Raw genomic sequence first — 27,329 nt, 5'->3', positions numbered from 1 at the left:
AATGTTGGATTTTGCTGCAATGAATTGGAAACAATATAATACTTCATTTATTGACATTTTCTAAAAAGGTTTTAAAAATATATTTCCTATCAATGAAATCAAAGTAATATTAAATGTGCATTAAAATATCGCGGTGGCTTGTAGAATACTTAAATAAAAATTATTCAAAGGAATTTATTTGAAAATTGAAATCATTATATACCGGAAACATTTATATTTTTCCATACATATTGATAACAATTTCATCTTTTCCAATACGGGTTTAGAGTTCAACGAGTTCGTGAAGAAACATACTAAGAAGTAGTGAAAGAAGCGTATGATTCTGGCTGGATCTGGTTACTGAATATAAAAGTGTTTGATTACGACTTGATCTGGTTACTCAGTATAAACTCGTGTGTTTATGACTGGATCTGTGAACTGAGCTTAAAAAGCGTGATTATGACTGGACCTTTTTACTTCGTATAAGTGGATGCTATTATGACTTGATCTCTGTATTGTGTAGAAAAACGTGTGATTATGACTTGATCTGTGTACTGAGTATAAAAACGTGTGGTTTTGACTAGATCTGTGTACTGTGTACAAAAACGTGTGATTATGACTGGATCTGTGTACTGAGTACAAAAACGTGTGATTTTGCTGGATCTGTGTACTGTGTACAAAATCGTGTGATTATGACTGGGTATGTGTACTAAGTTCAAAATCGTGTGATTATGACTGGTCTGTGTACTGAGTACAAAATCGTGGGATTATGACAGCATTTATGTACTGAGTACAAAATCGTGTGATTATGGCAGCATCTGTGTACTGAGTACAAAAACGTGTGATTATGACAGCATCTGTGTACTGTGTACTAAAACGTGTGATATGACTGGGTGTGCAATTGTTTTGACATATCCTGATTATATTTTATTTCAAATATTATGATAATATGCCGGTTCGACTGCTCTGTCGTAATTGAACACTAACCCTGAAGTGCTAAACAAATTCACGCTAGTAGTGGAAATGTTTAGTCTGAGTCAATTGAAACGGCTTGTTATAGAAAACCACTGCTGATTTATGAGATATAAATCTTAAAATTGTTTTACAGTTTGAGCACATTAGTCATTGTTAAGCTATCTTGTTCATGTAGCACATCGTCAGGCACTAGACATTAACTAGCATTATACAGTTTCCTTTTTTGTACTACATTTCCTCACACAGCCAAGGCAATCCTTTTTGAAAGGAATTTTTATCCTATTTTGCATTCGCTGAAACATTACTTGTCACTGACATATTTTTCAAATAGGCGAAATAATGTTGACGTAAAATGTAAGCGTTTCGTCAGTAACGTCAAATAACATTGTTCATGTATTCATATTACGTACTCATTTTACTTTTTTGAATAGAAAAAGGTCCATATATTTGTAAATATAAAATTAGTTTTCATTCCTAAAAAATAAATCGTGTTTTCTTTTCACAACAATTTCCATTTTACTAATTAGAAGTGAGGCTATTCTTTGAGAAAACAAGTTGTACCTGGTTAACAAGTAAGTAAATAAGCTGTTTGGTGAAGGCTGGCGCAAAGTAAACTACATAATAGAAGAAAGAGGAGGAGTATGTTACGGACTAGGCCGTTTCCTGTCCAGCTCTTTCAATAATAGAAAAAGCGGGGATAACAATTATCATACTAATATGGATAATTGTACACATTGTGTGGTAAGTATCTGATTTCCTATTAGTAGTATAGTTTGATTTTGGTAGTACAGATCACCTATTTTGCAGTTATTTATACGTGAGGGTATTGATCAGTCAATTTAATGGATCACGTGTTGTAAAATGTTATCAAGTTATCAAGGAGTTTTGCAGTAGATACTTATGCCGTTTACTGAGTAGATATTGTACAAAATGATCCCTGGCAGTATTTCGAAGAACATGTTGCATATGTCATTCACACTAATAATTTTCTTTTTCATCGTGTTGGACGACCTGTGTGTTTTCACTTTTGTATTTTCTCAAACCATGTCTCCTTTTTAAATCTAAGCTTCCAAAATGTTCTAATACATTTTGTTACCGGCAAGAGTAACGCAGATGTGACGCAACTATATTTTACATATAAGACTAGAAACTGTTAAATTAAATGACAACTAGTTTTTAAAATAATTTAATCACGAACGTTTCCCATTTTCTAAAGTACAATTTATACGCTTAGTCAAACGGAACACGATGTGGTTAAGGCAGCTGACTTCAAAACTATTGCCCATCACCAATGTAAGCTCAAAATCTCGCTTAGTGCGCAGAAATCTCTGTTATTTCAGCAAGCCAGAAAAATGGCTACGTGAGATCAATGTATAAACAAAATTGCCACCTATGCCTGAAACAAAATCATCTGAAGGGCATCTGGGATATCTGCCCCCATAACCTGAAAAGTCAGTACAGTGTGACTAACACTGTTTCAGCTTAACGTTAAAACAAACACAAAACTAATTTATGTTACTTATACATTGGAAAAAAAGGTGTGCAATTGACTGTTTTGTAACAACCGTAAATATGTATAGTAGAAAGTTTGTCATAAACGAACATGTGTTTTGTACAGAAATTATCTTTTCAACTTGAACGATATTGGAATTACTTTCAAATTGCTGTTACTTCCATTTTTGAAGTGTGTGCCTTATATGGGTTATACTGTATATTCAAGAAGTTTCCAAATTATGCCATCCGTTGGTAAAAAAGAGGTATAATCTGTAAACAAAATGACAAGCATATTGTGTAATTCAAATATTTGTAAGTTTTTGAAAAATGTCTGCAATGTATACGACAGATAAACAAAGCAATATTAGTCTGGCCTTTTTGAAAACATATTGGCAAGGGGCTTTCCTCGTGAAAATCAACTTGAACATGAAAACGCATAGTAAATTTCTTCCGCTTTATTGTAATACATTTATGCTTTTATATTTGCGGTTAAATGTATTGTTCGGATGTACTGATTTGGCTCAGCTTCCGTAGCCGGGTGGTTAAGATCCCTGACTTTGTATCACTTGTCCCTTACAGATGATTGTTCTAGCCTCACTCGGGGCGTTAAATTATTCATGTAAGGAAACAATCATGTTGGCTTACGGAAAAAGGTCATTGAGTCTACTTACGTTCCCCCTCGTGATGAATTAATGCGCGAAAGGGCACCTGGGATCTTCCTTCACCATCAAAGTTGAAAAGTTGCCATGTGACCTATAATTTTGGGACTTCAAACCAAACAAAAAAAAATAGTTGGCACTCATTAATATTTACCAATATTTTCGGGCGTTTTAATCTACGCTGTATTTATATTACTTCATTATGATAAGTCAGTCTCTTCCAGTATCGTTTTGAAAGGATAAAGAAATAATCATCTTACACTGAAGAAACAAACTGTAGTCTAAAGCTAGTAACTAATTATATCAAGTATGTTGCAAGATGATACGCCAATTCAGTAAAATGTTCAGATTCTATCATTCTGTGATAGGTCATTCAGTTTCGTATGTCGCGGATGAGGAAGTTCGAAATATTGTGAAAAGTAGAATCATATATCCTGTTTTTAACAAGTCTTCCGATATGAATAAGCTTGATATCATTGATATTGTAGTTGTTCTGCTTTTGTTTATACCTTGCAAAACGTCAAAATGGGAATCACCTAATAAATGTATAAGAAAGATAATTCCTCTTTTCCAGTATATATTTCTTTGAATGGCAGAATAATCAACATTATACAGTACAACACGTAAAACGCAATTATAATAATAATTTTCCATTACAATACTCAAACCAGAATTCAAATATAATTAAATGTTCTATTGAAATAGAATATTTCAACCAGATATAATTCTCAATATTTAAGATGATTTATCCAAATTATGGTTATTAAAGATAATACCAATATTTCAGAGTCATAACAGTACTTTTGATTATCAATCAGTATTTCAGTATCAGAAAGAAGTATCACTTAATTTTGAATCATTATTTACATACAGAATGAACATCACAATTTTCAATTATCAAAACTCTTACTCTATATACATATTCAAATCTTTAGATTAATTCATATATTCCTGGTACTGAATTTACAGAATAATCTTATAAATTCTAGAAAATCAAATAATTGTGTAATTTCAAAAACTATCCAAGATCATAAACTTCTGTTACCTAAATACTAGAAAATATCATTTCAAATATTAAGTCTTGAATTTTACTAGAATGTATTTTAAAGTGCATCAAAACTGAAATTTGTTTTAAAGTAACTTTAAAACTGAAATTTCTTACTTAGAAAAATAACATAGAAAAATATAATAAAAATTTAACATACAAGAAAACATTTACACATAACATAGAAAAAAAATGAAAAATTAGCATATAGAAAATCACTTACCTATTAAAAGTATAAGAAAGATAATTCCTCTTTTCCAGTATATATTTCTTTGAATGGCAGAATAATGCTGCCACTTGGAAAGATATCTTTTAAAGGGTTATCTCGCTGCCCATTGGTCAACATTCCTTTACCAATTGAAACTTAATATTTCTGGTTAGGCGGGACTGAACAATCTCTGTTTATGGCTTGGAAAAGTGTGAAATACCTTATATAATTTTCTATCAAGGTCAGCTTACATAATAAGTGTTAAAGTTTTCATAAGAATTTTACTTAAAGGATGTTAGAAGGCTAAGCAGTTTGTACTTTCTTTGTATCCCTTGAGTGTTATCACATTTAAGCTGGCTATGTAATTAAATGTCACTGGGTTGAGACATTTTAAGTGAAACCAGGAACTAAGTTATCAGCTGCTTAGTTTGCAGAACAAAGGTACTAAAGAAAAGGCTTTTAAGAGATTATTGAAGTTGGCCTGGGAAAGAAATTATTCCTAAAAGTGTTCAAAATTTTATCAGTTTTTTATGTTAAGAAAAATGCCTTTAATGAAACTACTCAGTCCAGCCAAAAGATAAATCAATAATAAAGCCAATAATAAATTAATAAAAAAACACTTAATTCGTTTTGTAAAGATCACGTACTACTTGACCGCGGATGTATTGGTAGTGCACAAAATAATAAAAGCGCGCCCGATGTCGACATGGAAAAATGTCTTGAACACTTTAAAGAGTTAGTTAAGTTTTATTGCCAATCTAACGATCAGGTTGGATGCGGAGACTGTATGATCCTTGAATATAAGACTTGCCAAGTTGAATACGTATTTGAAAAGGACAAAGATTTTAAAGAGAACAAAGAATTAAGAGATGTTGTAAAAGATGTGGAAAATTGCAGCATTCAAATTTAGGAATGTTTGTCAGCAATACAATCAAATAAAAATGCAACCGAGACTGTACATGCGAAAATTATTTGTGATTTAGAGGCATTTAGGGATGAAATTGTCAAAAATACAAATAGACTTAGAGCAAACATGCGTAACAAAGCTACCGATATCAAAACAAAGGATATCGGTACCATAGGCATGATTGAACAAATCGGTACCATAGGTGTGATTGAACAAGAGGCAGTTGACATTAAAACTGAAATATCATCCATGGAAGAGACACTACAATCGCATAAGAATCAGCCAAATAGGCTGTTTGCCGCTATAGTGCTTCTAAGAAATAAACTGAAGAACATTAAGCTAAAGATAGCCGAGATAGAGAAAAATAATAAAACTGAAGACTACGTATTTCTTAGAGATAGTAGAATGAAAGTGCAATGGTCAAAAGCAGTGTTATTGGACTAATTCAACGTTGTCTCGATAAAGAACAAGAAAAAGTTAAATTCAGTCACATCATCTAAGAAATAATAAATATCAAAATTATGTTTATCGTAGAATAACCCGAGTTTGGAGCTCTTATACGTATGGATATATCACAAAGGCCGAAGGTGACATATATCTACGCATAAAAACGACAAACGAGGGATACCGGGTATTCTACGATAAACTGTATTTAGATACAGTAACTATTATTTCGTTTCTAACACAACTTACTTCAAACAACGTTAGACGAGAATCAGAGGAGGACTTTTATGAAACGTAAACTTCGCGTAAACGAATAGCCAAAACACGGTGCGCGCGCAGTATAGTTCAAGGTCGGTTTATTGTAGAATAACCCGAGATAGATTTTGATCTAAAAGTATGTAGGTTATTAGTTGGTTGTGTTAGAATACATATTTTGCCGCCAATGCTTCTGATGATTTTTATATCTCATAAATAATATCAAAAAGAGCTCGCTAGTTAGTCCGATCAGCTAAAGAACTTTTGCACCATGCAATGACTCAAGATGTCTTGAATTTGATTCTAGGTAATTGAACAGGAGATAACATGTTTCGGTTCATTTATACTTCGTCAATTTCTTGTTTATGTCGAAAAAAGATTAAAAAAATACTTACAAAGAACAAGTCATTACAAGGCCTAAATACAGACAAACAAAAAGTAATAAGTGGTGTTTATTTTGGATTATTTACTCTTTTGTTATTGATTCTTTCTGAATTCTGCTGAGGATTATGTTAGAAGATAACACTTGCGGAAGTAGAGAATTCTGATTGCACTTAATGCCATTATTTTCAGCACTGTAGTTTATGCTATGTTTGTAAAATGCATTTGGGCAAATTTTGAGCATTGAGCATAAACACCATGTCCGTTGATATAACGTCACACTGTCAGAATTGTAAGCCATATGCCCACTTCCCACTTGACCTGGTCTCCTCCTTCACCCTTACCCGAAATATATTATCAAGCATGGGCGGGCATGTAGGTAGAATCTATGACCTTCTGCAAACTAGCTGGATAACTTCCACACAAGAACAATAATTTCTACCTCAAAACGAGGCTTCGGGCATAAAGCAGTTGGTGGCAAATGATTTGATGTCAGTAGCTTTAACCGTTTGGCCTCGGATTAGTTTACTGCTGATTGAGTTCTATTCAAATGTATTTTCTGTTACTCAGTACCCTTTTAAACCATTAAATACATAACTAGTGGTCGGGTAAATCTATATTTATAAAACATTTGTAGAAATCCGGAAGAAGTGTAACATCTGCTGTCAAGTGGAAAGTAAGCATCTTAAGTATGTGTTTTTAAATATATCATATCACTGATGTCATATACCGTCATTATATAGACATCTAATAAGTTTATTCTTTATTAGTAATAAGTCAAAATTGCATTTTTTCTAACTAATTATAAACTTTCAATGTATATACCATATACTTGTTAGTATGAATTCTGAAATGCCTCATTGCATAAAGTCTGTATGCATCGGTATATATTGACATACCATATATGCAATCAATTACAAGCTGCAGTCAAGCTGGCCAAAATAGAATCCGAAACCTACCACAACACATATTTTGATGCGAGGGAATAATTTAGCGCTTGACCAAACTAAGCCCTTCTTGCCAGACATATAGTAAACCACAATATCCTTAATTAAATAAAGCACTTGCAAATCAAATATAAGAACATAATGGTGAGTGTTACAAGTTATGATTGAAATAAATTGCCAATTAATCGCTTATTTACTGTATAACCATATTTATGAATAATAGCACTTTAAAATTGTTAGAATTGAAGGAAAGAACTGGCAGTTTTGACTTTAATATAGCTGGGGTTACGATGAATCTGCTGTATCTGTGTCATGGATTTTTGAAGATTCACCAGCAGCAGAAAGCGGCAGGATACTGAAAGGGGATAAGATAATATCGATGAATTTCACAAGTTTTTATTCAAATATCAATAACATCAAATTATAAGTTGAGCATTTCTCTCTGAAGTAGAATTTTTTGAATCTCTAGATTTCTAATGTTAGATATTTCTAAGGTAATTTTTTTTAAATTTCATTGAATTGGACTACCAATATAATTTGTAAAGAGTTAATTTTACGCATATAATATTCGGTTGATATTATATTTACATTCGCCAATAGATTAACGTTGTTGATATGACCACAGCATTGCATGATGATGCAGTGAAATTATTAAAGCTAAAGAAACTGACAAAATTAGTTCTCAGTTATTTTATCGAAGGTAAGTTTGCTATCATTGTTGGTGGCTGCTTTGGGATATTTCCTTTACGTCGCTTTGGCGTGCGCGAGGTTTATATAGCACATTTCGTTGTGTCGTCTTGGCGTGGGCATCAACTCACCTTAACGGAATTTGGAACGATTTGAGTGTCATTTTGGCACGCGCACCAACGCAACTTAGCGGAATGAACAATACTGAACACGACCGAGTGAAACTTTTTTATGTCATGCTGTCACGCGCGCCTTGATCTAAACAAAACAAATCACGTTGGCATGCGTGCAATTGACGAAGATTTCATGATGGCGTACGCGCAAGGATAACATAAAATGTTTCATTTTTTTGTGAATGGCTCACATGCGAACATGAAAAAAGATGTTGTGTTGTGTTGCGTTCTATGTTATTTTATCATATGTTGTTAGTTTCGTTTTTTCAAATTTTCGTCCTGGCGCGATAGAGTACGTGTTAGGACGAAAAAACGGGATGCGCTACAAAAGCCCGTCTGAATTATCAATGAGACATAAAGAAATGTCCTAAATCAGCCACCATACTCATTAGTACTTTAAGAAGGGCATAACAAACAAAATGATGAAATACCACTTTGAAACGTTGGATTTTGTTACACTGAATTGGAAACAATGTTGTATTTCATTTAATGTCATTTTCTAAAATGGTTTTAAAAATATATTTGCTATCAAAGAAATCAAAAGTAATATATTTAGAATATGTTTTTGAAGAAATATCTTAAGAAATAGTGCAAGAAGCGTATGATTATGACTTGATCTGGATACTCAGTAGAAACTCATATTTTTATGACTGGATTCTCAGTTTAAAAAGTGTGATTATGACTGGACAGTAAATTTTTTCCGTTATATTGCAATTCATTTATTTAGGTACAGACTTGGCACAGCCTCCGTGGCCGGATGATTAAGGTCCTGTTGCGAACCGCACGGGTAGATAAGGATAATATGGGTAGCGTTGACTCTTGGCCCGTTTCCCGCAACCTCAATATAAATTCAGTCACAGACGCGAGTTGATCACAAAAACCAGATACCAGTTATTACTGCACCTAGATGCGCTGATCTCAGTTGAGTCCAGAAAAATATCGTGTAGGACGCAAGACCTGGTGCGGTTCCTCTGTTGATGATTATATTTAAACACTTGCTTTGTTTTCAGACGGACGGGCGAACAGGCTGACTAGTACAACAACTAATACTAGACGACGGACAAAGAGTGAGCACATGTGTTGGAAATCCAAGTGCTGTGAAAGCAAAAGATGACTCCGCAGTGTACTTGATGTTGGATGTTTTATAAGATAGAATAAAGCCAAGTTTCGGTCTATCAATTTTAATGTTATATACCAGTAAGCATTGATCATTTGCAAAAATAGAAAATCTACCCAAAAATACACGAAGATCTACTTAGCAACCGTAATGCTATTCGGGAAAAGACCGAAGTGCGTTTTATAAAGGCAAAACAATGAAATTCTGTGTAAATACGGGAGGTGTCGGCGAATAAGAAACGACTAATAAAATTACTTAATTCATGAAGATCCAGAAATCTACAAACGTAGTTTCTACTTACGTCAAATTTATTTACAGACAAATGAAAAGAAAACTTTACTTGTTACAAGTTACTTATCAACAAGTATACTGTAGTTAAGAAGAAAAAGAAAAAATCTAGCTATTCAAAACATGTACTTTTTATTGTAGCGAGTATTACTTAAGGCTGATTACTTAAGTATGATAGAGCTATTATAAAGATATGATTTACCAGACTGAAAATGGTAAACAAGAAATAGCTTTGACTAATGCTTTTAAATTTAAATACGTTTCAAAATGGCGTAGATCTTATTGACACTAGGATTTCCAAGCTGCGGAGTGACTTCCCACAGCGGACAGGCGCTTAAATATCTGCCCGTCCCACGAGATCCGACACCGTTGAAACGGGGATCCTACATATCCGACACCTCCCACAATACATATAATATAAAGTAAACATTTAACTTTCGATTCAAAACAATTATGTGAACGATGTAATAAAACAAGTATTATATTACAGAATAAAGAGTAGTGTGAGTGTGATGCGCTAAAAGGGTATTATAGTTAAATCTTTAATCTCACACGACCCGTAGGTAGCCTAAGGTACAGAACACGCGCTGCTAGAAACACTATGACGTCATGAATTACGTGACGTCATAAAACGTGCTATAAAAATATGACGGATTAAAAACACTCCCTGGTCTACACAGATACAAATAAACGATAACTACACGATTTACAGGGGGATTAAAGGTTGGATACTGCATTGTTATTTGTAAACACATGAAAATGGGTCCCTGATAAATGAAATAAAAAAAAAATCACCCACAGTAAATAAAAAAAAAAAACCCGGGGCAATCGAGAGCAACCCGAACATAGAAATATGCAAAACAGCCAGCGCATCGCACTACCTCCTCCTCAGCGAGGCTAAGTTCCAACAGCCTCGCTCACTGTCATTTCAAAATTTCTTTTCAAAACGGTTATAAACAGTTTCTTAAAACTGAAGTTCAGAGTTTAAATGAGTCCTACAAGTCCTTTAAAATAGTAATTCACCTCATACCTATATATATTCGAAATTATACATTAATACTGCTTGACAAAATATTGTCTTCGAAATTCATATCGACACTGTAAGCTATATTCCACAAGAAGTAGAATATCTTGCTGTTCTGTAATGACCCGATATTAACATATATGTATGTACTTCTAACTGTTCATATGTCATAAACAAGTATATCAGTTTGTGAATAGATTCTTGTAATTAATCTTTAAATCTTTGTAATTATTTTATGTAATCCTGATTCCCGCTTATATGTTAAAGTCATGGCTCTTTTGCACATATCTACTAAGGAGTTAGCTAAAATAGTTGTTGATTTTATAGAAGACGTGCGTCTAAAGTCATCCCGTTCCTCTTAAAATCGACCGTCTCTCTTCCACCCTCTTCGTCTATCACTGAATCCACCCTGTCGCTGCTATTTCTATAATCAGTATGTCTGTCTCCCCATCTGTCTCTGTATCTTACTTCACCCCCATACCTATCCTGCCTGGAATCTGTGTCCTTAATTGTCTTGTGATTGTTACGTGCTTTATCTATATCTTTATCTTCACGCGTATCTTCTTGTTGTTTCGGTTGCTTTTGATGCTCCTTGGCCTCCTCCCTATTCTCTTTTTCTTTCCTTAACTCCCTTACTTCCTGCCTCAACTCATCCACTGTCTTCTGTAGGTTATTCATCATTTCAGCATTAGAGATGATTTGGGCCCCTAAGATGTTCCCTGTCTTTTTTTATCATATAACACAGGATAGAGCAGAATTTCTTCTCTCTCCTACTGCTTCCCCGCGAGGAATATCCAGAACTCGAGCTCGAGCTTGAATCAGAGCTCGAGCTAGATGACGACCTTCCTTTCTTGCGTGGTTGTCTCTTCCTGGCCCGTCCCCTCTCTTTTGTTTCTGCCTCTACATCTTGCTCAATCCTATCGTCAAAATCTAACTCTTCTTCTATCGTGTCATTGGTGATACTGGTGATCTTCGTCTTCCCCTTTGTTTTGATAATTCTTAAGTCCATAGGTTCATCCATAGACCCAATCTCCACACTTCTACTTTTGCTGTCTCTATCCCCCTTTCTCTCATTTATACTGATATCCAGTATCTCCCCCATGTCACTCTCCTTGCTACAATCTCCTACAGCTCCTTTCTCCATGACTATCTGTAAGTCTTGAACAGCTTTCTCTGTCTCATCCTCCTCTTCTATGGCCACAGGAACTACCGGACAGGCATCTTTCCAGTCGATGTCACATTCCTTTGCTGCCTTTTTAACTATATCTATGCTTTTTCTTGGCTCCTCTCTTTTTAACCACCAGGACATGCTCTCCTCTTTCGACAGTACTTGAATATCGTCCTCTCCGACGATATATGGATTTGCTGAGCACACCAGGAACGGCTTGAAGTGGATGATACCCTTTTCCAGCATGACATTCCTATGCCTTGGATGTGTGTTCACATGCTGGTACAGACCCTCTTTTGTCCTACTCCTAAATAAATACAGCCTGCACCAAAATGGCTGTTCTGAGTTTGGCACGTGATACTTGTGGACGTGATCTTCGAGTCTTTGTTTCGTATTGATTTCCGTCTTGCCCTTCCTTTGACAATGCTTGCATTGGTATGCTCTACCCCTGTAAGGTGCTTTATCCATAATTCTGCAATTCCAAGAGAACGACTCATAAGCAACATAGCAAATACCACTCATAAACATAACTAATATGTCGCCGACACCAGTATTGACAGACCGGAGCTTACCCCTCCAATGAGCTGTGTTTATCTCTAAAATGACCGTACATTAGGTATTGAGCCTGACAACGCGGTATTTACGATAAACGACCTACGATCAAGCCAGTGACAATCTAGGGTTTCACGGATATATAAGACACACAGTGAAATTCTTTACATTAAAATTTATTTCTCCTATTCACCATAACATTGTAACAGATTGTTCGTGAAGTAAAAACAGATATCAAGATTTTGGGGCATTACAGACATACTAAAACTATTGTGTGCTTTCTTTTATCTTCTCTCTGCTTTTTAGAATCCATCTTGGTGCACGCTTTCCTTCATATGGTTTCAACTTGTTATGGTGTACAACTTTGTCTTTCCCTTGTCTGTCCATCTGTATCACAAAGTTGATATCGGATCTTTTCTCCTTGTAAGGCCCTTCGTAAGTTGGCTCCAATTTGTGGCTAATACCTGCTTTCTTGTTTTCTGCTAGACACCACACAGCATCTCCCTCTGAATAGATATTTACCATGAGTCTGGTGTCATAGAGTTCTTTACTACGCCTTGTTGAATCTCCAATATGTTTTCTAGCTATATTGTGTGCTCTTTGCATCTTGTCTTTAAGTTGGTCGACATACTGTCTATAAGAGGTGATCGTTCGTCCATCAGGAGTCGAGCTGCCATATACTAGCTCGGCTGGTAGTCTTACTTCTCGACCCATGGTCATCAGGTTCGGTGTAAGTTTTGTCGTCTCATTCGGTGTAGCCCTATAGGCACCCGCCAAACAACTTAAATTGACATCCCAGTCCTCTTGCTCTGTACTTAGGTATGCCTTGATCATCCTTACTAATGTTTTATTAAAGACCTCACATTGTCCGTTGCATCTTGGGTTCCTAGCGCTTGTACGTGTTTTCTTTATTTCAAGCATCCGGCACAGTTTTTTGAAAACGTTACTCTCATAATTTCTTCCCTGGTCACTATGGATACTTAGTGGGTAGCACCATCGTGCAACTAATTCATTCAATATCTTTGACCCACCAACTTCAGCTGTTTGGTCTGGCACGGCAACCACTTCAACGAATTTCGTAAAGTGATCTGTCATCACAAGTATATATCTATTACCTCTGGGTGTTATTGGAAGCGGCCCGATATAATCAGTTGCTATGATATCCCAAGGCGCACCAGTCTTCAGGTTTCCCATAGGAGCTTTCGGTGGCTTAGACGGTTTCTTATTTGCTGCACACACGTCGCACTGTTTGACGTATAATTTAACATCTTCCTTAAGGTTAAACCAGTAATACCTTTGTAACATCTTTTCTTTCGTCTTTTTGACGCCCATGTGCCCAGCAAGTATTGAGTTATGGAGCTGGTAAAGTAATTACTCCTGCAACTTCTTAGGCACGATGCTTTGATAGAATTCCTCAGATCCGTCTTTCTTCTTGAATATTTTCTTTAGAACACCTGCCTGTAGTGTCAGGAAATCCCAAAGGATCCAGAAGTGTCGCGTTGCTTCGCTGCCGTAGACATTTCTTGGCTTGAATGTTTCTTGTTTTCTTCTTTCGCTCGCAATATGGGGCGAATATCTGCATCTTGGAGCTGCGCCATTCGCATTTCATTTTCTGTCGTCATCCCCTATTTTAAACTCTCCTGTCCAGCGGTGCTTGTCGATGGATTCTGTTCATCCACCACGTCTATAGCTTTTATGGTACAGTCTTTATTTTCCACATCTACAGTGTTTACATCTGATTCATCTGATGTACCTTCGCTATCAATCGCAGATTGTACCTCTTTAACTTCAGCAATGTCTCTACTTGACCATACTAGCATCATGTCATCAGGTCTTTTCCGACATTTCTTGCATGGACCACACTTCAAAGATTCACACATATCAGTTTTAGAACAGTCACAGTCTTTGGGATTTTCGCATCTGGACAGCGCATTACAATGTCCTTGTTTAACTCCAGGTCTGTACTCTATTGAGAAATCGTATTGGGATAAGATTTCAATCCACCGTGCAATTTTACCTCTTGGTTCCCGTAATTTGAATAACCATACAAGAGCTTGGTGGTCACTTCTGACTATAAAACTCCTTCCCAGCAAGTACTGTCTAAAATATTCTATGAAATACCTTACTGCTAGCAATTCCTTCTCTGTAATACAGTAGGTTGGCTCTGCCTTATTTAGGGATCTGATTGCGTATGCGATAACACGCTCCCTTCCTTCCTGCACTTGCATCAAAACGGCTCCTATGCCTGTGTCACACCCATCTACATCTAAGATGAATTCTCCTCCTTCGTTTTGTGGGTATACCATGATTTCTGCACCAACAAGTGTTGCTTTTATGCTCTCGAATGATTTCTCACAAGCCTCAGACCATATGAACTTCTTTCCTTTCTTTGTTAACTCTATCATAGGTCTGGCCATTTGCGCATAATTCTTGATGAATCTCCAAAAATATGACCCTAACGCTACAAAGCTTTTGACCTGTTTTGGGGTTTTTGGTCTTGACGATGCGAGCACTTTTGAAATATTGTCGGGGTTTGGTCGGACTCTTTTGCCCGATACTACATGACCAAGGAAAGTTTCTTCTTTCTGAAGCATTTCGCATTTCTTCTGTTTTAGTTTTAATCCGGCTGCCTCGATTATTTCTAAGACTTGTTCAATTTCTTTCAAGGTGTTCATCAAATGTTGATCCAAACACGATTATGTCATCTATATATATGAGGCATATTTCCCACTGTAACCCTTATAACGCGAGCTCAATTGTTCGCTGAAATGTACTTGCAGAATTATTGAGTCCACAAGGCATCCTAGTCATCTCATAATGTCCATATTTACAAGCAAATGCACTCTTCGGGATGTCTTCTTCCTTGAGGGGGATTTGGAAGTATCCGCTTGTAAGGTCAAAGGTGGAAAATAAGCTGGCACCAAGCACAGCGTCCAAACAATCCTGAATTCTTGGCATTGGAAACCCATCCGGTTTAACTCGTATATTGACCCGCCTGTAATCGACGCACGGCCTGACAGCTCCTGATTTCTTCTTAACTAAACGATTGGTGATGCCCAAGGTGATGTACTTTTCCTTATGACTCCCTTTGCTAGCAAGTCATCTATTGCTTTTTTCTCCTCTGCAGCATAAGCTAGAGGTACTCGTCCGGGGGGTTGTTTTATGGGCGGGTCGTTTCCTTATTTATAGAATGTTCGGTAAGGTCTGTCAAACCAATATCCCATTCATCTTTAGAAAATGAACTTTCATATTTATTTAAAAGCTCCGCAAGCGCAATCCTCTCCGCTGAATTTCTGTGCTCACTTGCCCTTTCAAAAAGCTCTTATAAATGACTTGGTACTGTTATGTCTGCTTCTACTCTTGTCTCAGTTCTTCGCAAAACTTCCGTTTTCTTACTGTTTAGTTGTATTTGCCTGACTGAGTAATTATCTATATCATCCCTCACCGCCTTCCTCACTAGTAAGTACTTTTGCAATATCTTCAATCATTCCTGCTTTACAAACGACTGCATCTTGTTTAATTGTAACAGCTGCTGTAAAAGGGTTCAGCAACCTCACCTTTTGTGTACTGAGTTATTCAGATCTACTAGAGTTGATGCCATTTTCAAAGGGTATGTTTCTTCAAAATGTTCAGTAAGCTCTATTATGTATGTTGCATTTTCATCAGTATCATCGCTTTCGCTTCGTCCTATGAAGACGTCTACTATCCAGGAATTGTAAAATCATCTGCTGCAGTCACTTTTCTAACACTTTCAGGTAGACCTACTTGTGAGCAACGTATCTTGTGTTAATCCGGTACAATCACACCTTTTGCTTAGCATAATATCAGCTGGGCCTTTCTCTCCATTTTGTAATATATCAACTCCAATCAAACACTCATCTTCAATACCCGCTACTATCATTTCATCTTTTAATTCGAGTGTATCTAGCTTGAAACTGAAGACTGCTTTTCCCAACTCATTTAATGGTAGTCCACCTGCTCCAGATAAACACGATGATTTCTTCAGCACGGGTTTCTTATCTTCAGCCAGTTTGTTGTATACTTTAGTTTATAACACTGTTGCTGATGCACCAGTATCTGCTGTAAATGTAATCGGGGTATTTTCTACTTCCCCTTTAATGTATATCTATTACGGTTGAAGGACGGGGGACGGCTATTAGTGCTGCTCTCATGAGCAGTATTGCACGGGGAAATGTTCTCATGTGCCTGTTGTGACTTACCAAAAGCGCGCGAGGCACAAGTGTCTTCTGCTACAAATTCATTGTCTAAAATATCGCGTTCGCGCTCGGTCCTTACTGGCGAGCTTATGTCTCTATAATTGAAGGTAACTTCTGCGTCGCTATCATTAGCATCCGCCATTACGCACGGGATATTGTACAAATGAATAACCAAGTCAGATTCTTTAATTGTTATTTAGTTAGGATCTATATAGGATCTATATCGTGAATCTTTTAGGTAAGGTTCGTATCTCTGGATCCGCTGTTTTTAAAACGGATCCCACCGCTGCTTCCACAGATGTTGCGAGCCGCACGGGTAGATAAGGATAATATAGGTAGCGTTGACTCTTGACCCGTTTCCCGCAACCACAATATGAATTCAGTCACAGACGCGAGTTGATCACAAAAACCAGATATCAGTTATTATTGCACCTAGATGCGCTGATCTCAGTTGAGTCCAGAAAAATATCGTGTAGGACGCAAGACCTGGTGCGGTTCCTCTGTTGATGATTTAATTTAAACACTTGCTTTGTTGTCAGACGGACGGGCAAACAGGCTGACTAGTACAACAACTAATACTAACGTAGACGACGGACAAAGAGTGAGCACATGTGTTGGAAATCCAAGTTCTGTGAAAGCAAAAGATTACTCCGCAGTGTACTTGATGTTGGAATGTTTTTTAAGATAGAATAAAGCCAAGTTTCGGTCTATCAATTTTAATGTTATATACCAGTAAGCATTGATCATTTGCAAAAATAGAAAATCTACCCAAAAATACACGATGATCTACTTAGCAACCGTAATGCTATTCCGGAAAAGACCAAAGTGCATTTTATAAAGGCAAAACAATGAAATTCTGTGTAAATACGGGGAGGTGTTGGTTACAAGGAAACGACTAATAAAATTACTTAATTCATGAAGATCCAGAAATCTACAAATGTAGTTTCTACTTGCGTCAAAATTATTTACAGACAAATGAAAAGAAAACTTTACTTGTTACAAGTTACTTATCAACTAGTATACTGTACTTAAGAAGAAAAAGAAAAAATCTAGCTATAATCTAAAAGATATGATTTACCAGACTGGAAATAATAAACAAGGAATAGCTTTGAAGGATAGCTTTAACTAATGCTTTTAAACTTAAATGCGTTTCAAAATGGCGTAGATCTTATTGACACTAGGATATCCAAGCTGCGGAGTGACTTCCCACAGCGGACAGGCGCTTAAATATCTGCCCGTCCCACGAGATCCGACACCGCTGAACGTGGATCCTACATATCCGACATTTCCCACAATACATATAATATAAAGTAAACATTTAACTTTCGATTCAAAACAATTATGTCAACGATGTAATAAAACAAGTATTATATTACAGAATAAAGAGTAGGGCGAGTGTGATGCGCTAAAAGGGTATAATAGTTAAATCTTTAATCCCACACCACCCGTAGGTAGCCTAAGGTACGGAACACGCGCTGCTAGAAACACTATGACGTCATGAATTACGTGACGTCATAAAACGTGCTATAAAAATATGACGGATGCAAAACACTTCCTGGTCTGCACAGATACAAATAAACGATAACTACACGATTTACAGGGGGATTAAAGGTTAGATACTTAATTGTTTTATGTACTAGTAAACTCATGAAAATGGGTCCCTGACAAATAAAATAAAAAAAAATCCCACAGTAAATAAATAAAAATTCAGGGCAATCGAGTGCAACCCGAACATCGCAGTCCCTTACTTTAAATCACTTTCCCTTCCCCTATGTCGGTTCAAGCGTCACTCGGGGCGTTGAATTCTTTATATGAGTAAGCAATCCAGCCGGCGTACAGAAGGTCGGTGGTTCTACTCACATTCCCTCTCGTGATGAAATAAAGCACAAAAGACCACCCGGGATCTTCCTCTGGAAAGACGCCATATGACCTGTAATTGTGGGACGTTAAACCAAACATGAAGTTGGCATGGCACTCATTAAACTTCACCAGTATTTTCGAGCGTTTTATTTTACGCTATATTGATATTACTTCATGTGTCAGTCAATCTCTTTCAGTATAGTTTTGAAAAGATGAATAAATAACTGTCTTATACTGATGAAACAAATTGTTGTCTTAACTAAATACACCAAGTTCTGTGTTACACTTATTCAATAAAATGTTTAGATACGATCTTTCTGTGATAGGTCATTAAGTTTCTTTTGTCGTGTATTTACATAAGCATGAGGAAGTTTATTGTAAAGAGTTGTATCATATATCCTGCTTTAAACAAGCATTTCTACATCATTGATAATGTAGTCACTGTTTACTGAATACATTCATAAAATATTAAGATGTTGAAATAGTTTACGTCTCTTATGCATTACAGTGTAATTTATAGGTTACATAAAAATGGCTGTATCCGGACGTAAAAATACTTACGGATTAGGATCGGAGGAATACGTAAAAATATCCTGTAAACCGTGTAAAGATGATGGCAAAAATACGGCAGCTAACGGATGGTGTCAAGAATGCGATGAAAATATGTGTTCAACTTGTTTTAAACATCATCGTAAGGGAAAGTTTTGTAAAGATCACGTATTACTTGATCACGGATGTAGTGGTAGTGCAAAAACGAATACAAGCGCGCCCGATGACGATATGGAAAAATGTTTGGAACACTGTAAAGAGTTAGTTAAGTTTTATTGCCAAACTCACGATCAAGTTGGTTGCGGAGACTGTATGATCCTTGAACATAGGTCTTGCAAAGTGGAATATATATCAGACAAGACCAAAGCTTTTAAAGACAGCAAAGAATTAAGAGACGTTGAAAAAGATGTGGAAAATTGCAGCATTCAAATTCAAGAATGTTTGTCAGCAATACAGACAAATCGAAATGCAACCGAGACTGTACATGCGAAGTTTATTTGTGATTTAGAGGCATTCTGGGACGAAATTGTAAAGAATATAAATAGACTTACAGCGGACATGCGAGACCAAGCTACCGATATCAAAACAAAGGATGCCAGTGCCATAGGCCAAATTGAACAAGAGGCGTTTGATATTAAAACTGAAATATCTTCCATGGAAGAGACGCTACAGTCACATAAGAATCAGCCAAATCGGTTGTTTGCCGCTACAGTGCTTCTAAGAAATAAACTAAAGAACACTAAGCGAAAGATAGCTGAGATTGAGAAAAAGAATAGAACTGAAGAATACGTATTTCTTAGAGATAGTAATATTGAAAGTGCAATGGTAAAGAGCAGTGCTGTTGGTCTTATTCAACATTGTCCTGATAAAAGACAAGAAATAGGTAAATTCAATCATATTATTACTAATTTTGCTAACAATGCTTCTACGATTTTTATATCTCATAGATATTATCAACAAGATCTCGCTAGTTAATCCGATCAGTTCAACAAATTGTGCACCGTGCAATGACTCAACGTGTCCTGATTTTGACTCTCGGTAATCGAACTGGAGATAACATGCCTCAGTTCATTTCTACTTCTTATTTCCCTTTTCATGTCGGGAAAACTTATGATACTTACAATGAACAAGTTATTACTAGATCTAAATCCAGACAAACAAAAGGTAATAAATGGAGTTTATTTTGGATAAAGATTTTGTTATTGATTCTTTCTGAATTCTGTTGAGAATACTGTTAGAACATAACACATGAGGAAGCAAAGACTTCTAATTGCGTTTAATGCCAATAATTTGCAGCATTGTAGTTTATGCAATGTTTGAAAAATGCATTTGGGTAAGTTTTGAGAATAAACACTATGCTCTATAGATTTAACGTTACACTGTCATAATTGTAAGCCATATGCCCACTTCCCCGTTTGTAATTGTAAAGGAAGACCTGGTCCGCCTCTCCTTCGTCACCCTTGCCCCAAATATATTATCAAGCATGCATGCATCTAGGTAGAATCTCTGACCTTCTGCAAACTAGCTGGATATCCAGTCTTCCACCCAAGAACAATTTCTACCTCCAAACGAGGCTTCGAACATAGAGCAATGGGCAGCAAATGATTTGATGTCAACAGCTTTAACCGTTTAGCCTGGTTTCCTGCTGGCAGAGTTCTAGTCCAAATGTATTTCCTGTTACTTAGCACTTTTTAAACCTAGTGGTTGGGTAGTAAATCTTTGGCATTACATTCACTAAACCATTTTATTCGTAGAGTTTATATGAGCAAGTTGAGTACAAGTTGAAGCAGGAAATATAGAAATGATATATATGTATATTTCTTGTATACTCCTGTATGTCAGTATCAAATGCATTTTCCGGCTATGTAATTTAGATGGGTTCTCACGTTCTATCAGAATTTACACTTCGATTCCATTTATTACAGATACAAGGCATGGTGACAGTAAGCTAATCCAAGAGAAGATGAAGCAACAGGCAACGTCAGACATACCAAAAGATGAGGTAAAATTAAAGGTCAAATACATGTACATACATGTTGACTATGTCCCAGCAAATTATTTTCCGTAACATGTACAAAGTACCATAGTGTTTCAGCATTTTGCACTTAATTGTCCATGAACTGATTTTTTACCCTCATCATTCAAACATAAGTATATACAACAATGTAATGTTATTAAAAGTAATTCAGACAGTGTTGAAGAATAAAGAAACTCATATCAAAACGTTTGTGAATAAGCCGCAATCGCTAATAAATGTCGTCTGCTATAATTGCTATGGTTTATTCAAAAAGACCACCTTTTCAGTTGCACAGCATATTTATGTTGTGTTTACTTCTTTACTTGTGTATCTGTGTTGGGGCGTACGTGCTTGTGCACATAATAAAATTATGTATTTCTCTAAATAAAACGTATACCGCCTCGGTAGCCTAGTAGTAGAGCGTCCGCTTCAAGTGCGGGAGGTCGTGGATTCGATCCCCGGCCGCGTCATACCAAAGACCTAAAAAATGGTACTAGTAACTTCCTCGCTTGGCACTCAGCATTAAGAGGATAGTGCTGGGACTGGTCAGTCCGGTGTCAGTATGATGTGACTGGGTAGGGTATCATGCCACGTGTCTACGGCGTGATATTCCAGTGAGTAGTAAATTTTCGGTGTGTGTAAAGTAATTAAACTTTTTATTTTCTAAGTGTTTGTGTGAAACACGACATGCTTACAGCACGTGTTATAAATGTCAAGAAATCACAAGCTACTAATCGTTTTTTTTTTAAAAAAAAAAAAAGAATAATGTTGCGCAGAACTGTTCTTTTAAAAAAAATATTTAAAGCTAAAATCGTAAGTTTGTTAGAATCACAAGACAATATAAATATGAGAGAAATTTGTAATTAACTTATTATAGCAAATAAAAGTACATGTTCTTTATTAAACAATTCGTTAGATTTCCGCCTATGTCATTTTCTTTTTGTCAATGTTTCGAAAACTTGTAAACATATATTGTTTTGGTGTGTTTTCCTTTTATTTTGTTTTCATTGACCGGAAGCAGAGTAACAGCAGCTGTCAAGTGGATAGTAAGCTTCTGAGGTATGTGTTTTCTTAAAATGTTACATATCACTGATGTCGTAGACCGTCATTATATAGACATTTAATAAGTTTATTCTTTATTAGTAATAAGTCATAAAGAAAAATTTTCTTAATAATTAAAAACTTTCAATGTATCATATACTTGTTTGCATGAATTGTGAAATGCTTCATTGCCCTTAGTCTGTATGCATTGATATATATTGACATTACATGCATGCGATAAATTATAAGTTGCAGTCGAGCTGGCCCAAATAGAATCCAAAACCTACCACAACAAATATTTTGATGCGAGGGAATGAGTTAGCGCTTGGCCAAACTTAGCCCTTCTACGCAAACATATAGTAAACCAAAATACCTTTAAGTGAATATAGCAATTGTAAATCAAATGTAAGAACATAATGGTGAGTGTAACATATAGTGATTGAAATATATTACCATTTAATCGATTATTTACTGTATACATTATTTATGAGTAACGTCACTTTAGAATCGTTATATCTTTAGAACAGTTACACTGAAGAAAAGATCTCAGACTGGCAGTTTTGGCTTAAATATATCTGGTGCTTACGGTTCTTTATTTGTATCTCGAATTATTGAAGATTCACCAGCAGCAGAAGGCGGCATGATACTGAAGGGGGACAAGATAATTTCGGTAAATTTTACAAGTTTTAATTCAAATATCGATAACACCAAATTATTAGTTGAGCATTTCTCTCTGAAGTAGAATTATTTGAATCTCTAGATTTTTAGCTCAACTGAGCAACAGGTGAGTTTTTCTGATCACTCCATGTCCGGCGTCCGGCGTCTGTCTGTCTGTCGTCTGTCGTCTGTCAACATTTAGCTTGTGTATGCGATAGAGGCTGTATTTTTCAATTGATCTTCATGAAATTTGGTCAGAATGATAACCTTGATAAAATCTAGGCCGAGTTTGAAAATGGGTCATCTGGGGTCAAAAACTAGGTCATTAGGTCAAATCAAAGAAAAACCTTGTATATGCGATAGAGGCTGTATTTTTCAAATGATCTTCATGAATTTTGGTCAGAATGATTATCTTGATAAAGTCTAGGCCGAGTTTGAAAATGGGTTATCTGGGATAAAAAACTAGGTCACTAGGTCAAATCAACGAAAAACCTTGTGTATGCAATAGAGGCTGTATTTTTCAATTAATCTTCATGAATTTTGGTCAGAATGATTGCCTTGATGAAATCTAGGTCAAGTTTGAATATGGGTCATCTGGGGTCAAAAGTAGGTCACTAGGTCAAATCAAGGAAAAACATTGTGTATTCAATAGAGGCTATATGTTCCAATTGATCTTCCCGAAATTAAGTCAGAATGATTGCCTTGATGAAATCTAGGTCCAGTTTGAATATGGGTTATCTAGGGTCAAAAAGTAGGTTACTAGGTCAAATCAAAGAGAAACCTTGTGTATGCGATAGAGGCTGTATTTTTCAATTGATCTTCATGAAATTTGGTCAGAATGATTGCCTTGATGAAATCTAGGTCAAGTTTGAATATGGGTTATCTGGGTCAAAAAGTAGGTCACTAGGTCAAATCAAAGTAAAACCTTGTGTATGCGATAGAGGCTGTATTTTTTCAACTGATCTTCATGAAATTTTGTCAGAATGGTTGCCTTGATGAAATCTAGGTCAAGTTTAAATATGGGTAGTCTGGGGTCAAAAACTAGGTCACTAGGTCAAATCAAAGAAAAACATTGTGTATGCGATAGAGGTTGCATTTTTCAATTGATCTTCATGAAATTTGGTCAGAACGATAGCCTTGATTAAATCTAGGTCAAGTTTGAATATGGGTCATCTGGGGTCAAAAACTAGGTCACTAGATCAAATCAAAGAAAATACTTATTTATACTCAAGCTTTTTGCTCCAATTTTAATGATAATTGGTTAGAATATTTTTTCCATGAAATCATTAGGTCAAACATGTTTACACTGTTATGGTGTCTTATGGTGTGTTTCTCAGGTGAGCGACCTAGGGCCATCTTGGCCCTCTTGTTTAATGTTTATCAATTCCTGCGTAACCTTTTTAAAATTCATTGAATTAGACTACCAGAATAATTAATAAAGAGTTAGTTTTACGCATATAATATTCGGTTGATAATATACTTACATTCGCCAATAGATTGACGGTGTTGATACGACCACAGCATCGCACGATGACGCAGTGAAATTACTTAAGCCAAAGAAACAGACAGAATTAGTACTCAGATATTGTATCGAAGGTAAGTTTACTATCATTGGTGGTGACTGACTTTGGACATTTTCTTTACATCGTTTTTGCGCGGTTTATATAGCACATTTCGTTGTGTCATCCCGGAGCACTTTAACGATTTTGAACGATATGTTTGTCGTTTTGGCTCGCGCATCAACGCGACAAAGCGAAACTAAAAGCTCGATATAACAAACATTGAACGCAAGAGAACAAAACGTTATTTCATGCTTGCACGCGTGCCATCAACAAAATATTCACGTTTGCATTAGCGTGATTAACAAGGAGTCTTATTGACATTTTCACTCACGCGCCAAGATAAAATGAAATGTTTCATTTAAACAGAGTACATGCCGAAATGAAATATAATGTTTTGTTATGTTGTCTTCTATGCTACACTATCCTTTGTTGTTCAAATTTCGTTATGGTGCAAATGTGCGCGCCAGGACGACACAACGAGATGTGCTTCAAAAGCCACGCGCTTGCTAGTGTCACCACAATCAGCCACCATGCTCCTTAGTACTTTAAGAAGATAACATAAACGCTTGCGTTTCGCTACAATGAGTTGCAATCAAAATCATACGTCATTTATTGAGATTTTCTGAAATGGTTTTAAAACAGTGTAATCAAAAGTAATGTTAACTGCGCATTATAGTATTGCAGTGGTTTGTAAAATACTTTAAAAAAAATTGTTCAAAGGAATTTATTTGAAATTTGTAAATTAAATCATAACACATTAACTTTTTTTCTGTACTTATTGACAATAACTTGATCAAAATCGTTTTAGAGTTCAACGAGTTATGGCAAAAACAGTCTAAGACGTAGCGAGGGAAGCGTTTGATTATGACTGGATCTGTTTACTGGGTATAAAACCGTGTGATATTGACTGGATTTACCTATTTAGGCGTGTAAACGCGTATAAACGCATATTATATTATGATGAGATCCGGTTATTGAGAAAAACACTTGTGAATATGACAGGACTTGTTTGCTGAGTATAAACGTACGTGATTATGTTTTGATGTGGTTAAAATAAAAAGTGTTAACATGACTGGATCTGTTTGCTGCGTATAAAAGCCTTAGATTATGACTGGATCTATGTACTGTGCACAAAAAAAACAAAACAACAACGTTTGAATATGAATGGATCTGTTTATTGCGTATAAAAATGTGTGATTATAACTGAGTATTAAATTGTGTTATTACGGCTGGATCTATTTACTGAGTAAAAAATTGTGCAATTATGACTGGATCTGTTTACTGAGTATAAAATTTTGCGATTATGACTAGATCTGTTTACTGAGTATAAAATCGTGTGATTAAGACTGGATCTGGTAACTAAGTTTAAACGCGTGTGATTATGACTTGAACTGGTGACTGAGAATAAAGTGACTGTGTGATTATGAAAAGATCTTGTTCCTGAGCATAAAGTCGTTCGATTATGACTGGATCTGTATACTGAATGTAAAGTAACGCTGATAATCAGGCATCATGATTTTTTTGTTTGTTTGATTTGGGATTCACCTCGTTGTTTTTCAACAGTATTTCAATTATGTAACGGCTGGCAGCTGTTCTCCGCAAGTAACTGCCAACTTCCCCACATGAACCAGAGGTGGAGGACGGTTGATTTAAGACACAGCGACTTTTATCAAATCGTCACGGAGAACACACGACCCCGCACCGAGATAGCACAGATTTTTACATGTTAAATGTTGTAACATAATTCAAAATCACCACCTCTTCTTTTATTTGTAAATATTTTGAGGATCCGATGGTAATTGTACATGAAAAATATTGTAAAGTTTCTACTTTTCTAATTTGCTATTGAATAATATCATTGTTTGTCGTTCAGTCGCGTATTATTATATCACTCGGGCTGCGCCCTCGTGACATAATTCCTTCGCATCTGAACTCCAAACAATGATTTATTCAGCGACAAATCACTAAATGAGATATATTATTTCAATTCTAAAACGTTACCGTTAACGTGTAACTTTTCATAACACTTTTAAAACTTCCAAAAGGTGTATTGATTATTTTCCCTTTGAATTAACGTTATATATTTACTATAACAGTATATGTACGATCGATCTATTACATGTAAAGTAGAAGATCTGGGGTGTTTATTAGCATACTTGGTCATTTATTCTGTGTTCAGGCCGTATGTTTTGTTCATAGGATATAACTCCTGAGGCTATTCAAAGTTTTGTATAATTATGTCCCTTTTCTTCTCAAAACATACGTAGATAATCAGAGCCAAGACTGATGAAGTCAGAATATATAAAAGAATTATATAGTCGGTAGCCAGACTATTTGTCATTAGACATAGACAAAATGCCCTAAATTATGAATATATAGACTCCTTAATACAGAGCCGCATGCATAGACATACGTAACACTGGATTTAAACCAAGAATGAAAGATCGTTGTCTTTTTGTATATTACCACAAAGAATAGAAACTGGAAGATACGTTGGTGAACAGCTTAATGGAAGACTGTGTAGACAATGTGACAGACTTGTATCTATGTTTTGATATTTATTTACAGTATACATTAGTCGTCAACATTAGGTTTTATCCTTTGCTTATTACTTTTATTTCTGTAGTAATGATTCCATTTTTTGTACATATTCTTGATTAACGTGTAAATAAAAACTGAAAGTTAAGTGACTTATAGGCCAGTTGGGCCGGGTGTAATTATCTCTTTGTGTATAATACTGTATATATATGATATACACATATCACAATATTAAACTATTTACTTACTTACAGTGTAGCGCCCTTAAAAGCTCACCATTTTCGAAATTATGTTGTCCATCTTCGTTTTAATGCATTTGCAACCATGTCCGAATACTGTAGTTTCGAATACCTAGGTTAAACATCGCTCTCAGGAATTTTGAAAATTGATAATTTCATGATTTATTTACAATTGGATAGATTGTTAGACAGACGTCATGAGAAAAAGAAATCGGCTGATGATTTTTGTGCCAAAATGATTGTACAAATGAGCTGCAACATGAGAAAACAAACATAGTGCATTTGCGACCAGCATGGATCCGGACTAGCTTGCGCATCCGCGCAGTCTGGTTTCGATCCATCCTGT

General features: G+C 35.8%; 1 protein-coding gene across 4 annotated transcripts in view; it reads left to right on the top strand.

Moving 5' to 3' along the window:
- The window catches only part of LOC123542485 (E3 ubiquitin-protein ligase TRIM33-like), a 32,294-nt gene extending 7,016 nt beyond the window's left edge, over window positions 1-25,278 (top strand). Inside the window, exons 1-6 of one of the 4 annotated variants that reach the window (XM_053532163.1) lie at window positions 18,842-19,812; window positions 20,855-20,931; window positions 21,968-22,005; window positions 22,510-22,657; window positions 24,141-24,240; window positions 25,015-25,278. In XM_053532163.1, coding sequence (XP_053388138.1) covers window positions 18,912-19,812; window positions 20,855-20,931; window positions 21,968-22,005; window positions 22,510-22,657; window positions 24,141-24,240; window positions 25,015-25,052 — 1,302 coding nt within the window. In that variant the 5' untranslated portion in view covers window positions 18,842-18,911 and the 3' untranslated portion in view covers window positions 25,053-25,278. Of the gene's footprint in view, window positions 1-266; window positions 1,909-18,841; window positions 19,813-20,854; window positions 20,932-21,967; window positions 22,006-22,509; window positions 22,658-24,140; window positions 24,241-25,014 lie in introns of those variants that run through there. The other 3 variants (XM_045328380.2, XM_053532164.1, XM_053532162.1) reach the window with 3 other exon arrangements.
- The last annotated feature ends 2,051 nt before the right edge of the window (window positions 25,279-27,329 follow it).

The sequence above is a fragment of the Mercenaria mercenaria genome, chromosome 19 (genome assembly GCF_021730395.1).
Source record: "Mercenaria mercenaria strain notata chromosome 19, MADL_Memer_1, whole genome shotgun sequence".
Lineage (NCBI taxonomy): Eukaryota > Metazoa > Mollusca > Bivalvia > Venerida > Veneridae > Mercenaria > Mercenaria mercenaria.
The sequence above is the reverse complement of the archived record's forward strand: the minus strand, read 5'-3'. Positions and strand labels throughout refer to the sequence as shown.